Source organism: Gobio gobio (genome assembly GCF_949357685.1).
Source record: "Gobio gobio genome assembly, chromosome: 14".
NCBI classification, from domain to species: domain Eukaryota; kingdom Metazoa; phylum Chordata; class Actinopteri; order Cypriniformes; family Gobionidae; genus Gobio; species Gobio gobio.
Genome location: NC_137107.1, coordinates 49,675,859 through 49,693,443, shown reverse-complemented (window position 1 = coordinate 49,693,443; position 17,585 = coordinate 49,675,859). Strand labels below are relative to the sequence as shown.

General features: G+C 36.5%; 1 protein-coding gene across 2 annotated transcripts in view; it reads right to left on the bottom strand.

The window, feature by feature from the left end:
* fech (ferrochelatase) overlaps nucleotides 1-17,585 on the bottom strand; it is a 29,645-nt gene that overhangs the window by 8,393 nt on the left and 3,667 nt on the right. For both annotated transcript variants that reach the window (XM_079834191.1, XM_079834192.1), the window contains exons 2-11: nucleotides 17,408-17,522; nucleotides 14,751-14,870; nucleotides 14,523-14,671; nucleotides 12,122-12,256; nucleotides 11,276-11,382; nucleotides 11,063-11,161; nucleotides 10,877-10,984; nucleotides 7,391-7,555; nucleotides 1,449-1,508; nucleotides 532-714 (exon numbers count right to left, since the gene is read on the bottom strand). In XM_079834191.1, the coding sequence (XP_079690317.1) occupies nucleotides 580-714; nucleotides 1,449-1,508; nucleotides 7,391-7,555; nucleotides 10,877-10,984; nucleotides 11,063-11,161; nucleotides 11,276-11,382; nucleotides 12,122-12,256; nucleotides 14,523-14,671; nucleotides 14,751-14,870; nucleotides 17,408-17,522 (1,193 nt within the window). In that variant the 3' untranslated portion in view covers nucleotides 532-579. The remainder of the gene's footprint in view (nucleotides 1-531; nucleotides 715-1,448; nucleotides 1,509-7,390; nucleotides 7,556-10,876; nucleotides 10,985-11,062; nucleotides 11,162-11,275; nucleotides 11,383-12,121; nucleotides 12,257-14,522; nucleotides 14,672-14,750; nucleotides 14,871-17,407; nucleotides 17,523-17,585) is intronic.

The following is a 17,585-nucleotide window of genomic DNA, read 5'->3' as shown; positions in this document are numbered from 1 at the left end:
GATGCGATTAATCGATATAAATATCAGCATCTGCACAAAAAAAGCTCTTTTTGTGCCTCATCGAGCTGTTTATTATAACTATATGAGCCGTAAAAGCCTGACGTATCAAATATGATCCTCAATGAAAACACACGCACACTTTCTTTATTTGACTCTTTTATATTTTGTCTGAGTGTCAGGTGTTGTGCAGTCATGTGATTTATGCTTTAATGGTGTTTCCTGCTCAGCATCCCCACAGAAGGAATGAAATCACACAGGTTTGAATCCTCATGAATGAATGTGAACTCTTGCATGTGCGCACACTTTTAGCACCATGATACGCGTTTACACCGGTTCATTTGTTCCACGCTGACTGTTTTTGCATTTTTTTGGACTGTGTTTAGTCTAAGGGAAGACGTGATCACATGTACGGGGAAAAAAACTGGACGGAAAGAAAAAAGGCGAAGAGGTTTGAGCTGTAATGAATGCCGGGATTAGTGCGTTTATTCGCACCGGATTCCCTGACGCCCTCCTCTCCGGGTTTAAGCTAACCTAGAGTCCTGTCCTTCACCGGTCAAATGTCACTCGAGAGGTCAGAGGTCAGGGTTTCTGGCTGGCGAAGAAGGCCTTGGTCTGAGCGCAGGTGGGGTTGACGCACATCGGACAGCGGAGGGTGAGCTGGCGGGAACACGGCTCGTTGGTCTTCAGATGGGACTGAACCAGATCAGCCAAAGCCTGAGAGAGAGAGATGAGCAGTGTGAACACGTGTGTGTGTGTGCGTGCGTGTGTGTGTGTGTGTTAAAGGAACATGCCACTTTTTTTTTTTTTTAAATAAGCTACTTTCCCAACTCCCCTAGAGTTAAACAGTTGAGTTGAGACTGAATCCATTCAGCCGATCTCCGGGTCTGGCGGTAGCACTTTTAGCATAGCTTAGCATAGATCATTGAATCTGATTAGACCGTTAGCATCTCGCTCATATTTCTCCTATTTAAAACTCGTCTCTTCTGTAGTTATATCGTGTACTAAGACCAACGGAAAACGAAAAGTTGTGATTTTCTAGGCCGATATGGATAGGAACCATACTCTCATTCCTGCGTAATAATCAAGAGCTTTGAGTGCAGCGGCGCAATGATATTACACAGCGCCTGAAAATAGGCTAACATAACCAACATGACAACCTGCTAACACAGAGAGCGCTGGGGATTATTTTCAGGCGCTGCGTAATTGAGTCATTGAGTAATATCCAAACTCTTTGGTCATTTTTGAGCGAGATGCTAACGGTCTAATCAGATTCTATGATCTATGCTAAGCTAATGCTAAAAGTGCTACCGCCAGACCCGGAGATCGGCTGAATGGATTCAAAAAAGGTCAAACTCAACTGTTGAGTTGGAAAATGAGCCTATTTTCAAAAATAGTGGTACAAGGTAAGCGGTCACATGGTGTCATTGCTGCTGTAGAGACGCTCTTACCCTGAAGAACAGTGGATTTCCATTCAGAGATTCTGCTCGTCTGATGTTCTCCACTCCACACTGAAAACACACAACATTTAGATTTTAGGCCCATCCAGGAGTCAGTTCTTCGTACGTCGCTAACTCAGTTAGCCGGAGTTAATTGTTGACGATTTGGCATGATCTTGGATAGTTTGGTTCTTCGACGCTCATCCTAAACCTGCTCTGGAGCGGCTTATTTAATGTAAACAGGATAGGATAGCATCTTGAGGTGATACTAAAATCTGTCCCAGCCACTGCTACTTTATTACAAGAGTTCATTACTGAACCAGGGGCAATACTATGGAATTAGATTTGTTTCAAAAAGAATGAACGAAACTTTATGAAACGAAACGAAACTTCATAAAACTGAACGAAACTTTTTCAGAAACTATCAAAAATATCCATTACAAAAGAAGAAAAACACATTGCAAATGAAAAAAAATCACGACATGCCTAATCTGAGTGACTGCCTGTTAGGGATGCGCGGTATACCGGTACTGGAAAAATACCGGTATATATTTTATTTCAAACGGTACGATATCATGATTTTGCTCATTTCGGTATATGCTGCTGTTCCGAAGTTCACCGCTAGGTGGCAGTGCGCTACCCAAACTGACGTGAAACCGGCAAATGTGGCAACAGAACAAGATGAATACAGCAGTTGAATCTCACTCAACACGCACAAAACTCATTAAAAAAAGAGAGGAGTAGACGTGAAATTTGGAATTACTTTGCTTATAAAACTGCTGAAGAACCATCAAACCTTGCCAAGCATCGGTCACTTAATTCCTGACTTGTAAGACATTAAGAGATCGACAGGTGAGTGCATAATTCTAACAATCTAATTGAGATATTTTTCTTTTTGATTAACGCACATACATAAGATCGTATCGTTTAAATATAAAGAAATCTCCAGCATTCGTTTCAACCAGTGACGTTTAGACCTCATATTATTTGCACGTACACTATTGCACTATTTACATCCGCGAAAGACATAACCAACTGTGTTTATGTAACTACTCACTAAAGATTGACATTTTTGACATAATTTTGTAATTTTGAAAAACAACTTAATTTGGAATGCGCGAGCTCTTTAGGCTTGTGTGTGTGTTTGTTGTTGGCATGAGCGCAAAGAAAACTCTCTCTCAAAGAGCTCTCATCCCATATGTATTACGAAATGCTATAAAATCGCTTGCATGTTCAAATTGGCGAGGTTTAAAAAGACGTGGGCAGTGATTTACTTCAGCTGTCCCGCAACGGAAGCGAAAGTGTTGAATCTGAGCGCGCAGATGCTTTTATAGTGCGATGTCTTTTCAAGCCAGAAGCAATGGAGACGCGCAGTAATGCTGAAATTACTTACAAAAAAGTTTCCAACTGATTGATGTGACAATCTTTGTTGATTAATTTAATAATAAACATTTGCGGTAATTTCCCGCTTCATAAACCCAAAACTTGCGAGAGTGAGTAAAATTATGCGCAATACCCGCATCAAAATTCAGACCTTGTATGGTATCGATTTTAATATCGGTACTTCGGTATTAGATTGTGGTATCGTACCGAAGACAAAATTGTGGTATCGAGCCATCCCTACTGCCTGTCTTGAGTTTTGTCGACAGACAAGAAATTAGACGGAGCGGCCGCCTCGTAATTCTCTATGCAGGAAAAACCCTGTGAGACTCAACAAGAAAGCAAAAATATATATTTTTACTAAGGAAAATGACAAAAATAGTAACTCACAGTAGGTGCGTTTACATGGAGCACTGTAATCGGTTTAAAAGTCCAATCCGAATAAAAATACTCCATATAAACACCTCAATCGGAATAAAAATGGCCAAACCGAATGAAATTGTAATCGGTTTGAGAGGGGTGGGATAAACCTTTTCATGAACCGATCAAACGAAAAATTCCACCATGTAAACGATCTGATCCGATTACTTTGAGTGCACGTCTTTCTGTGCCGTGATATACAGCGCGCACCTCCTCAACTGAAGAGCGCGCGCCGCGCTCACACCAGGCTAATGTTGACTGAGAGGAAAGTTCATTTTTCTGAGGTATTAAATTTTTATTTCGTAACATGTTATGAACATGATGTTGGAATAATGACATAGACATAGCCTGGCTACAGCATCTCGACAGCGTTTGTCCTAGGCTTCAACTGCGCCTGACAGAATAATTTGTTTTTCTGAGGTGATTCTTACACTTTACGACAAATAATAAATAGCTTTTATAAAACTGTACAAGTCCTGGTGGCCGTTGAGAGCTGCCATTTCAACGGGGAACATTCAAGCTGCTCTCTGTTTCTCGTTATAGTTAAGTTAGCTATTTAAAAAAAAAAAAAATTCAACAACTGCTTCAAATTGGTTAAGTAGCATTACCCCCAGTCTACTTTAATTACTTTTGTTAATATTTATAACTTTGTGATTATGGTATCTTTCCTTAATCATCTGAAATATATATGTTTAGTACTACTAGTAATGATGCTGAGCACGTCTTGAATGCTTCATTCATGTTTCACCGTATATCCTATATTTTTATTAATAATTTGAGTGCATTTTATTGTTAATTTTGTGTTTTTCAAAATAAATTAATTGAATTCATTTTTGATTCCGCATTCATCATTCACAGCTGTTGAAATAGCCATTGTATAGGACATAAATTAGGTTAAACTACTGCATGTCCGCCCACAGAAAAATAAATAAATATAAAAATTACCAACACAGAACGATCCACGATACGTAACGAATCTGAGGCGGCAGTAGGGTTGGGTACCGAAATCCGGTTCCAATATGGCACCGGTACTTATATAACCGGTATGTACCGGACCGAATCAGAACGCAGATTTCGGTTCCTCATTTCGGTGCCAAAATTCAAACGTGCTTTCGCGCTTTGGCTGAGCCAGAGACAGACGCTCAGCGCTGGACACATCACAACTCATGACAACTATTCAGTGTTTTCAACGACATCATGTTTATTTCAGGTTTCAGACATTTAAATGCTCATAAGTCGGCTACTAGCAAAAAACACACACTGATGTCTATGAAAGCGGCAATGACAATCCTTTCAGACGATTATAATTTGACTAACGTTACATGTTTTATTCACATCAGATACATACACATTATACAGTAACTCTATAGTTTACTCTATTCTTCTTCCAGTTCACTGGTCACTTACTTTCATGTATTTTGTAAGACGAGAATGAACTCAAGTGTTGTAAATCCGACAGATCCGATTCTGAGGCGCAAACTAACATGGCGTCGCCCATTGCGCTTTATAGATCAACTAACACACATTCACTCACACATTTGAACATCAGATAGTTCGTGACACAGTTAAGAAGTTTGTGAATATTTTGAATAAAAAGAAAAAACGAAATAAACCCGATACAGCTGAGCTGTCAGCGCTATTGCGGCTGCTGTGTGTCATGTGAGAAACATGACGCGTCGCCATGGAAACATTAAGGCGATGCGTTCTAAAATATTTAGCCAGAGAATATGATCATATTTCAAAAAAGAGCTGAAGCTCGAAGCTGGTTAGTAGCAGAGCAAGAATACAGACTACTGCTGTTATTATTGTAATTAAGAGTTATATTAGGCTTGTTGTAGTTGGGTTAGGTGGCTTAGGTTTTACTGTGAATTTGTAAATATGTCAATTATAATTTGTAAATAAGTAAATTGTGTTTTGTATTTATTTATATTCATACATTTAAGTATACATTAAACTTTTAATAAATGGTTCAATTTAAATAAAAAATAAATAAATAAAAAGCCATTTAATGTCATCCACCTCGTTTTGTGGCCTTTTAAAAAAAAAAAAAGTATCGGTTCAGGCACCGTTTAGGCACCGGAACCGTTTTAAAAGTATCGGTTTGGCACCGGAATCGAAAAAAACCCAACCGATACCCAACCCTAGGCGGCAGACAAACTGTGTGCGCATGTCACAAAATGATTCCTACTGAAAGTCAGCACATGTAAACACCAGATCGGTTTAGATAACGTCTCATGTAAACAGTCCACCGAATCTTTCAATCGGAATGATTTTAATCGGAATGACAAAAAAGTGCGCATGTAAACGTGGCTAGTGATTTGGATAAGTTACTTTAATCTGATTACTGGTTTGGAAATAGTAACGCGTTAGATTACTCGTTACTGGAAAAAAGTAGTCAGATTAGAGTAACGCGTTACTGGCATCACTGCTCATAAGTGCATGTAACGTGTAAAAGGGACACTGTAAAATAACTAAAATCCTGAAATTTCCCACGTCTGCACGGAGAGCCGATCCAGAAGATCAGAGAGGAGGGATGGGGATGGACCCCTAAGGCAGAGGGATGGATCGATCGAACACTAATGCTAGCCGGAGGGCAAATGCAGCGACCTGAGGCTGGGAAACAGCACTGCAGCTGATCGATGAGTCTCAGATATGAGTGCAGAGGTCAGAGGTCAGCTCACGGTTAATAACAGGCGCTCACACCAGTGAGGGGAAGCAACTAACCTTCAGTACTGCAAGTGGCGGAAGCGACTTCAAAAGATACCAGGACACAACAAACTGAGCCAACCATCAAACACTGCGATAGTTCATTCAGATGATTCATATTCACAGAGAGATATGTTTATTAAATACTGTATATAAAGTATAAACACTAGTCATACACATCAGGTGTTTAAGTTGTGTGGGCAAACGAATAATGATACAAATGTATTATTATTGTATTAATAATAATGTAAATGGTATTAATCTAAATGTATATAATATAACAATAATGATATACATAATTATACATACATTACTGTTATTATAATAATGATAGGATTATAATTAATATTAGGTAATAACTATTAATAATAATAATATAAATAATATTACTCTAAATGTATATAACAATAATGATATACATAAAAAATTATACATATTATATATTGTTAATAACAATATTATTATTATTATAATATAATACTATCTTAAATGTATAATACAGTATGAAAAATATATTTTTATACATATATTTGTCCATACATGTATATAGCATATAACATAAATATATATAATATAAATAGCATTACTCTAAATGTATATAATATAACAATATACATAATATATTATACACATTATTATATAAAATTACTGTTAATATAATAATGATAGGAATTTAATTAATATTAAGTATAGTTACTATTAATAATATAACTAGTATTATATTCTCTAAATTGTACAACAATAATGGTATATAATATATTATACATATTATGCAAGTATAAAATAATATTACTTTAAATGTATAATACAATATGAAAAATATGATACCTTTTATACATATATATTTATGTTATGTTAAATACATGTATATGTATGTACAAATATAACATATACATACATATATATATATACATATACACATAATATATATATATATATATATATATATATATATATATATATATATATATATATATATATATATATATATATATATATATATATATATATATATATATATATATATATATATATATATATATATATATATATATACACATATACATATACATATATTTAAATAATATAACAATGATGTCCATAAAATTACTGTTAATATAATAAAGATAGGAATATAATGAATATTAAGTATAATTTCTATAAATAATATAAATAGTATCACTCTAAATTTGCATATAACAATGACACATTATATATTATACATATTATTATTATTATTATTATTAATAATAAAAAGAAGAAAACGTATTAACATAACATTATACCTGAGTAAATGAATAGCCTTATATATAGCCTTTTGTAACGTGGTTTGGCTGTAGATTACTTTAAATCAAGTTTATTGTAGTTTAACAGTTTCAGTGAAGCTCATGTTTTAAAGTAGCTAAAGCAGCAAACACACACACACACACACACACACACACACACACCTCTTCTCCGAGGATCTGCGAGTACTCGATGTCGAGTTCGTGAAGTGTTTCGATGTGGTCGCTGGTGAAGGCGATGGGAACCAGCAGCAGATTCTTCTTCCCACGCTGGCACAGGCCCTTGATGACATCATCGGTCTGCGGCCCCAGCCACGGCATCGGCCCCACCTACAGGAGCCCAGCAGGGACACAATTCACCACAAACTACACTAAATCATGACATAAAAACTCACATTTATGAGATTTAAAAGACCATCCATATGACATAAACTAAGTACTAAAGTAGCATTATAATACTTGTGGAAATTTCGACTCTCTCTCTATTTCAACTTATGTCATAATTATAACATAAAAAGTCATAATGAAGCATGATTTAATTGGTGATGTGGCAGAAATCAGTGCAGTTACAGCATATGCCCACAAGAGCTGGACTAAAGCTCAGAATTCAAATCATTACAAGAAACAACAACAAAAGTCTCAAATTATACATTTTGCTCAATTACAAGAATCTGAAACACACTTGTTATTTTCACTAAATCTTCTTATTGCAAAGTGAATTAAATTGGATAAATGATTTCGTCAGAGAAACATACCGAGTTGGGTTTGGGTTGAAGGGGAAAAACAAATAAATAACGAGACCTTTTCAAGTCGAGAACTCAAATTGTAGGGAGTACCGAACCATATAAAAAGTACAAGGAGTGAGTTTAACCTGCACTAGAGTAAAGTACAACCGCACTGAATAATAAAAAAAACGACTCTTACACCCCTGAAAAACAAGCGTTACAGGAGTTCATAACTCCTCAGGTCTTTTTACAGTTTTATTACGAATTTTGCACCTGTTTGATGGAAACGCTGCTTTATTCGCAAATGTTAATTTATGCTAGCCTGGATGCCAGCCGAATTTAGCCCCGCCCACAATAATTTTACTCGGGCAGTTCGGTCTGGACTTGATCGGTAGAGGAGTAATTATGCCTGAACAGAAACTGTTCAACCAATGAAATCATCAGGACGGGCTTTAGACGATGATGGACAGATGATCAACAGTAACGTCATCAAAGCCGCTTGGGTTGAGTTTGTTCTAATCCTAAACGGAGAACTTGTTCGTATATGCGTTCACCTTTACTATTTCTCTCAGAGATGATGATGGTGTTGGGAAGTACTCTGTGTATCCTTACATTATTTTTTTACAACACCGGCAAAGATCGTTTACACTCATCTTTTTCTTCTAACGTTACTTATTCCAGCGGGCAGACAGGGTTGCCAAGTTTTTACAACAAAACCCGCCCAATTGCTAACGTTACTCAAAACTAGCCAAAAACAAGCCCAATAGCTTTCCGGGAGGGAGGTTCTCCGGGAAAAAAGGCATTTGGGGGGTAAAATATGTGTTATTTTGGCAGGGTTGGCAGCTAAAATTCGTATTTCTGGGTCTGTATATCACATAATTGGGGTCGCTTCAACCCGCGGACTTGGCAACACAGTGCAGTTGAGTTCTGTTGACATTTGACAACTAATGTTATGCGACGCTCCGTTGCTCTGATTGGTTGTAGGTCTATCCAATTGAGGCGTTTCCTGTAGGGATGCCACAATTCTCAATATAATATTGAACCGTTCGGTACGGCATTCACGGTTCAATACGCGCTTGTGAGTTGCGTTTTTTTCGGTTTCGCATTTAATTAATTATTTTTCTACAAATTCTATCATTTGCCTCCATCCCAACTGAACAACGCGACATACATTCACATCACACGTTAGTGGTAGAGTTATACTCACAGAACACTAGAGTTATTCACAATCACCAAAGTTCATTATTTGCATGCGTTTTAAAGCCTTGCCGGCTCATTCGCGTGCGCGGTTTTAACATGCGCTTTTCAGAGCGCGCGCACTAAACGCCTGTCAAACACGTGATTACTGGACTAAGTCGTCTTACTGTGCTAATACTGTCAAATACATACAAGATTTACATAAACACAGTCCGTTATGTTTAAAGTGAAAGTAAAAATCGCAATCGTGTGTGTATATCAGATGCACGGAGGTCTTAAATTGACAGCAGCGCAGCCTATAGTGAACACGCTGTCCTTAAAGGGACAGTTCACCTCTAAAATTATGTCATTATTTACTCACTCTAATATTGTTCATTTCTCGATGACAGAATTTTCATTTTTGAGTGAAATATCCCTTTAATGTTAATACAACAACAAAAGATAAAGAGAAAATCACTCACTGCTCTTGACTGAAGAACTTGAATACAGTAGCTTTAATAAGAATCAGTGTATATTTTACAGTGAAGTCTATGTAGTGTTTTATTTTTACATTCATTCATTCAATTTCATACTTAAATGCTGCTGTACAGCTGAGCTGCCAGTGTAAATCTTTATATATATTTATTTTATATTTTACAATACACTAGGAATGTGTACAAGGGTTTTTTTTAAGTAAAGTTTTAAGTTTAAGTAAGGGTTTTCAATTCTTTTAAGTAAAACAAAGAAAGAGTTTTGCAATAAAAAAAAAAAAAGTCTTTTGTCTCTTTAACCTCCTGCTGTTCCTGTCGCCTAAGAATAGAATAACAAAAAATGTATGTGACAAGCCATCAGAACCGAACAGAACCGAAAACCGTAGTTAAAACCCGAGGTATGTATTGAACCGTGGACTAACTGTATTGTTGCATCCCTAGTTTCCTGGTTCGGTTGAAACACGCCCCATAATCACAGCCCAACGGAGCAGATCAGACTCATATTCTGACTAGAATTGAGTATGACGACGTCAAGGCCTGTACACACCGGGACGAATATCGCGCGCGCTTATCGCCAGCGTTTTTCGTGCCGTTTTTCGGTGCGTCTTGAGTGTTCACACCCAAGCGATTTTCACTGGCGCTGCGCCGAGTGAACGTGCACATTCAGTCGATGCGCTCCCGGTACACAAGGTGGTGCTGCGGCACTTTAAGCCTCTGACACTCGCTTGTCACACAGAAGGAGAAGAGAGACAGTATTTACGTGCTTGCCAAAACCATAGACATATTATGTAGATGGACAAAACCATTCACACACTTTTTGCTAACTGGCAAGCAGCATTAGCTGCTCATCTTCTTCTTTGTCTACTTACTACTTCTTCATCGTATCAATGTGTGCTCGGCAAGAGCGTTTTGTGCTTGAGCGCCACCAAGTCGTGTTTTACTGTCACTTCAGCAGCTCCAGGCACGTGAACAAAAGCGCCGATCTCATTGGTCGGCCAGTTTTTTACGCGCCGCGTCAAAATAAAAAAACGAACCCGAGGCGTTTTTTAAAAAATGACGCTTTTACGCCTGCCGTTTTGCGCGTCGGTGTGAACACTCACATTGGCGCCCATTGTTTAGTCCCGAGGCGTTAAACGTCGGCGATAAACGCGTGCGAAAATCGTCCCGGTGTGAACAGGCCTTCAGGCTAAATTTATGCCATATTCCAATTTAAATTCGGATAACTTGGATTCTGAAACACATTATGAAGTGATCGTGACCTTTGACTGCCAGACGAGTCTGTACGGGTTACAGTGGCCTAATCGCTCCATCACCCTCTGAACTGTAGCGCCAACCTCCTGTGGGTACGGATCGCCCCTATTCACCACCTGAAAACACACACACACACTTCATCACGGTTTACTCTAAACAACAACTGAACGCATCAGACGCAGTGTGAGACTCACAGAGAGCGGCAGAGAGTGAGCCGAGAACAGGATCACCACATCGTCCCTCTTCTCCGGAGGAAACTTCTCCAGCTCGTTGCGGATGTGTTCAGTGAAACACTGAGAGAAAACACACAAATCATCTCTAATGATGATGACATTTCAGTTCTAATACATTGGACAAATCAATCGGATTAAGTTCAGTTGGATAAAATCAGTGTGTGCGTGTGTTACCTCGATCAGTAGAGGGTGTGTCGGCCACCTGTCAATCACACTCCAGCGCATCTTTGGCCTGTCTGCGCGGGTATTGTAGTATCTGTATATAGCGTTCAGACTGCTGCCTGATCACACACACAAAGAACAACGGGAACAGAGAAAATTGTAGCTTTCATGATGATTAATCTATATTTCACTATAGAAAGGTGTTGATAACTTTATTCAATTTTTGTGTAGGCTATGTCTAACAGGGAAGGCCATGGGTAAATATAACATTTATTATAATGGGTTTATGTAAAGATTGTTTTAAGTTCAATTAAATTGATGTCATTAATCAGTATCAGTGATACTGGCCTTCATTCATAAAAAAATGCCATTACAGCAAATATACTGTCTTTAAATTGTTTCTTCATTCATTTGGAGAGAAACTGAAATTATTACAATATCAAAATATTAAAAACTCCAATGTTTTTTAAATGCAATTAATCATGTTTAAATTACAGAAAAAAATTGATTAATTCGTTTTATTTTTTTTATCAATTCACAGCACTAATATTTTTGTTGTGACTTGAAGTGCTTAGAGTGCAGTGTTATGTTGCAGTAAATGTGATGTTTGTTACCTCAATAAATTTAAGGTCATTCCTATTTTATGTTTTATGTTCTATTATATTAACATTAAAAGCACAATAAAAGCACGTAAAAAAAGGATTTTGAATTTTATAGAGCCCTATACGGAGAAAAAAAAAAAAGCTTAAAGCTGGAGCACTGCTGTAGGCGGTAATAACAATCATTTAAAACTAATATCGCCCAATTAATCTTATTGCTCATTAAATGAATATATGATAATAATATCTAACAGGTCACCTGTGGTGGAGCAGCTGTATTGTGGGTACTGGGTAAAGGCCACGGCTCTCTGGACTCCATCCTTCTCCATCTGCTCGATGGCCTCCTCAGTCAGAGGATGAACGTACCGGAAACCGATATAGAACTTATGTGGAGCTACACACACACACACACACACACACACACACACACACACACACACACACAGATGATTAACACTGATCATCACACACATTAATGATCAAAGGCACATTTCATCTTATATTCGCCAGGTTCATTTAAAGGTTAATTACTGTTTTTGTACTTTTTTGCTTTTTGTTAAATTTGTTTATTCTGCAGTTTTTATTCCATTAAATTTTACTTTTATTTATTATGCCTATTTTGAGTTTTCATATTCATTTTAGTTAAATTTTTAGTAATTTCATTAGTTATTGTATTATTATTTAAATATTGCCATTTAGGTTTCATTTATTTAAGTTTCAGTCATTCATTTCCAGTTAATAATTTTAGTGCTTTAGTAGATTATTGCCAATGCAATATTTATAATTTTGGTTCAGTTTATGCTTTTTAACTAATATTTATATATTATTTTATTTCAGCTTTATTTCATATTAACAGAAATGTTTTAATAGTTTTAGTTAACGATAATAATCCTGTTTTGCACAGTTAATTTCTCATCTCTTTTGTTGATATTAGCATATATTTTATTATTATTATACCAATGATTATTATCCCATTCCAATATTTTACTATAAACTGAGAGTTGATTTATTAGTTAATATTATTTGATAATTCGTTTAAATTGAAAACATGATTGGAGTGAAATTCAGGCATTTTGTTGTTAATATTTCATGCACAGAAACACAGACACCGGCACATGATCCTTCTTAAGTATTATTATTATTATTCTGAAGATTAATAAGCTTTTTTACATTTGTTGATTGCTACTCTATGGGTTTAATCTGCACATTTGTTGTTATTTTTTGTTTTTATTGTTATGACTAGACTGATTTGTTTTCCTCATATATAATAATATATATAATTTTATATTTATAAGTGTGGATCACAACTAAATCTTGTCCGTTCATGAAAAACTGCCAAGCTTATGAAAAGAGGAATATGGCGCTTCTCAAGCAGGAAGTCCCACTGAAGTCATTCATGAGTTTATCAGAGGTGTGTGTGTGAGGGTCACAGGGGTGTGTGAGACACTCCTCTGAACTTCATCTATCATTCACACACACACTCTCTATCTCGTCTTTATCAGCACTCAACACTGACTGCCTTTAGAGATGACAGTTTGTCTGTTTGGCTCTGATTATGATCCGTTACAAAACACAATCACCCCATCAGACGCTCTCACTGCTTGTCCTGAACCTGGTTTCATATTTTCAATATTTAATATGCCACAGACCTCACAAATGGAAGCTATGTGCTTTAATTTAGACAACTCATACTGTTAAAAAATATTAATTGGAAATATAATTTCTAAATATTTATATTTAATGTATCACACTCTAAAAAATAAAGGTTCTGGCGTTTATGAAGACCTTTTAACTGCAAAAAGGTAATTTTTTTTATTAGATTATCAAAAAAAAACCAAATGGTTCTTTTAAGAATTGTTCACAAAAATGATATTTTTATGACATCACTATGAAAAATTCAATTTGGGAACCTTTATGTTTAAGAATGTGTTACATTGTGACTGTTAGATTTATTACAATTTTATTTATTTATGTGAATGTCATTTTTTTAACCATTTATCATAATTATAAATTATTATTTTGTCTTATTTATGTACATCTAATATTTATTGTAATAGATGTCATTAACTATTTAGTTAAATAATTAAATAAATAGTACAAAATTGAAATAATTTAATCTTTTTATTTTAAATACATAGACATTTTTTATCTCTTTTGTTGATATTAGCATATCTTTTTTTATTATTTTACTAATTATTATCATTATACCATTCCAATATTTTACTATAAACTGAGAGTTGATTTATTAGTTAATATTATTTGATCATTAAATTGAAAACATGATGCTTTGGAGTGAAATTCAAGCATTTTGTTGTAAATTATTTCATACATTAGTGACATACTCATAAACATACTCACATTCAGACATGAATGAACATTATCCCATCATTTACCATTCTAGGTGTATATGACTTTCTGAAGGATATTTTCTAAAGGCAAATATCCATATTTAAAACGTTATGAACTATAAATCATTTATTAGAAGGCATTTATTAGTCTTATGGATTATTTTTTTGATGGATGGACGCACTTTTTGGAGCTTCAAAAGACGGATTGTGTTAGGCTGAAAGAAGAAAGTCATACACACATTGGATGGCTTGAGGATTTTTGTGTGAACTGTCCCTTTAAGTGTCCACGTGCACTTTATTTCCGTGTCTCACCCGTCTCTGGACACATCTCGTCCAGGAGCTTGACCATTCCTTCGCCCTGCATGGTGGTCCAGGCTTTGATAGGAGAGCCTCCTCCGATCTTGCTGTACTGCTCTTGGATCTTCGGTGTGCGTCGTTTGGCAATGAAAGGGCCGAGTTTACTGCGACACACGTGAAACACACACATCTCAGACGACTTCTCTCTTGAACAACTTTTCCAATCACTCCAGAGGTTCTTACCTTTGCACAGGAAGTGGAATGAGGTCTTTGTCCATGAAGAGCCGCAAGAGAAAATCATGCACGTCTTCGAGTTTCTCCGGGCCGCCCATGTTCAACATCAGAATCCCTGTTTTGGGTTTTCTGCAGATGAAATTAATGGTTTTGATCAGCGGTGCGTTTCCCGAAAGCATCGTCAGCCAACTGTGGCCGTCGTTACCAACATAGTTCATCGATTTGGCATTTCCTGAAACTGTACTTCCAACAAACAGCATCACAAACTAAAAATATAGCTGAAGAAGAAAAAAAGAAGAAGACGTGCCTAAATGGCTGGGAGTGTCAGATCAACTGAGCAATTAAACACATTTAAAGATGATTTTAGGCAAAAAAGATAGTAGACTATGGGAATTTCATGTTTTGTTCTATTATAGCGCCACCAAGAGGCACAATCCCACCATTTTTTATGCGTCCTCGGTGTGAGCCCATACATGTGTGTGTCCATTTTGGTGAAAATATCGTTTTGTTTGGGAGTTATAGACATTTATATGAAAAATGACTGACACCTGACTTTGATTGGATTTTACTCCCCCTTACTATCAATATTTTAACATTTGAGCATTAATGAAAAGCTATCAATCTATGTTTCCGAACTTCTGACGCTGGTTTCGTCTCGATCGGACTAGCGGTTTCGAAGATATCAGCTAACGTTTTTTAAGCGCTAAATTACAACGCTGCACAAACCATACGCCGAAACCTGGGAAGTCTGGTATCGTTGGACTCGGCAAGGATTCAGGAGTCTAACAAGATGACTCTTGTGAATATAAGTCGACCACACACAAAGTTATAAGCATTTGAAAAAACAAACAAATTTCCACTAGGTGGCGCTGTTTCGAAACTTCATAGGCTCCTTCAGTGCATCGTGCTGATGACTCATACCGAGTTTCGTAACAATCCGTTCATGTGTTTATAAAATACAGCATTTTAGCACATAATTCAAAATGGTCGACAGACAAAATGGCCGACAGATGGTTACATTTTTAGTATCTTTTTCGACCAGTAGGTGGCGCTGCGCCGAAACGCTGCATGTAGCCTCAGGTCATGCTTGTGATGACATGTACCAAGTTTGGTCTGAATACGATAAAGGGCTACGGAGATGCAGCCTTATGTCTGGTTTCGCAAGAGCTACGTAAAATTTGTTTGCGCATTTATCAAAACGCGAATTGACGAATCAACTTGAATTCCATAACTTTTTGTTGGCACCGCCTAAAGATGATCTGGTTCAATTTTCATGCCAATCGGACGAACCGTCTAGGACGAGTTCGCAAAAGTAGGTTTTCTGGAAATTTCAAAATGGCGGTACATTTTTAATGACGGAAAACTACGTCATAGACGTTATTAGCATAAATATGAGTGAAACTTTGGACAGGTGGTGGCGCTAGAGGGATTGAGTTAGAGACTCCAAATTTGCTGTGGTGAATGTTTGGACTGTCCTAAATCCGTGTGCCAAATTTCACAAAACACACAGAGAAGCTACGGTGGCCGACACAGGACAAAAATCTCATCGTCTGAGAGAGCAGAGAGTAGCTAGCGCTCTGTAGAGAAGTTTGTCCCTATAGGGCTACCGTAGAAACATGACGGCACAAAATGGCGTCTTCACTGTCCCCGCGGTGTGTGTAGATAGAAACGGCTCATTCTAAGGTAATAAAATACACCACTGAAAACATAGTTATGCATATTATATTGCATTTCTGTCAATAGAGCCTCATAAATATTACACACGCCACCTTTAAAGTGAGAAAATTAATCAGATTTCATATATTTTAAATCCTTTTGTGATTATAGTGCTTATACAAAATAGACATCTTCTATAATCCAGTTATGAATTATGCGTTAATTTAGTATTATTCATATGCTATTATAGTATTTATTAATATTTTGAATGAGTGTTTATTTTTATGTCTTATTAGTTACGTTTTATTAATTTATAATTATATCAATTTTCAGTCATTTTACCTTAAAACTTGTTTTATTTCAGTTCTCAGTTGTTTGTTATTTTACTTTAAGTTTTTATCCTAATATTTATATATATATATAATATTTTTTAAGTGTTTTTGCTCACACTATACATTAGTTAACATGAACCAACAATGAAAAACACACCTTAGTTAATGTTAGTTTCAACATTTACTAATATATTATTAAAATCAAAAGTAATATTATTAAATGGACCTGGGCTGACTACGAATTGTGTGTTTATTAGCCAAAATTAACGAAGATTAATAAATCCCGTCTCATGTATGGCTCATTGTTAGTTAATGCGTAACTAATGGGGCTTATTTTAAAGTGTTATATTGATTTTTAATAGTTTTAGTAAACAATAACAACACTGAAAAGCAAAGGCTTAAATAAAAAGGCTAAAGTAAAGGTTCTGTCCACCAAAGAACTTAAAAAACCCAGTTTTTTGGTCTTGATTTGATCATTTAGAATCAACTTTAATAAGACGGTTGTTGTCCGATGTCTCTGGCGATGATGAAATATGAAATGTAATGCAGAAAGTGATGTGATGGAGGGTTTCCAGCAGAACTCGAGGACAACACACTGTTTGTGTTTGAGCATGTGTGAGCAGGTGATTTCCCAGCAGGCACTGGGGCGCGCAGGTGGAGGTGAGTGTTTAATTGTACCTGTTCTCTTGAGTCTCTGGAGTGGGTGAACTGGCAAAGGCAGCTGCTGCGGCCGTGGAGCGTCTTCTGAGGGACACACTCGCACACACACTCACGGACGGACTGCATCTGACCACTGACACACACACACACACACACACACACACACAACACGGCCCCAGTCACAAACACAGGACCA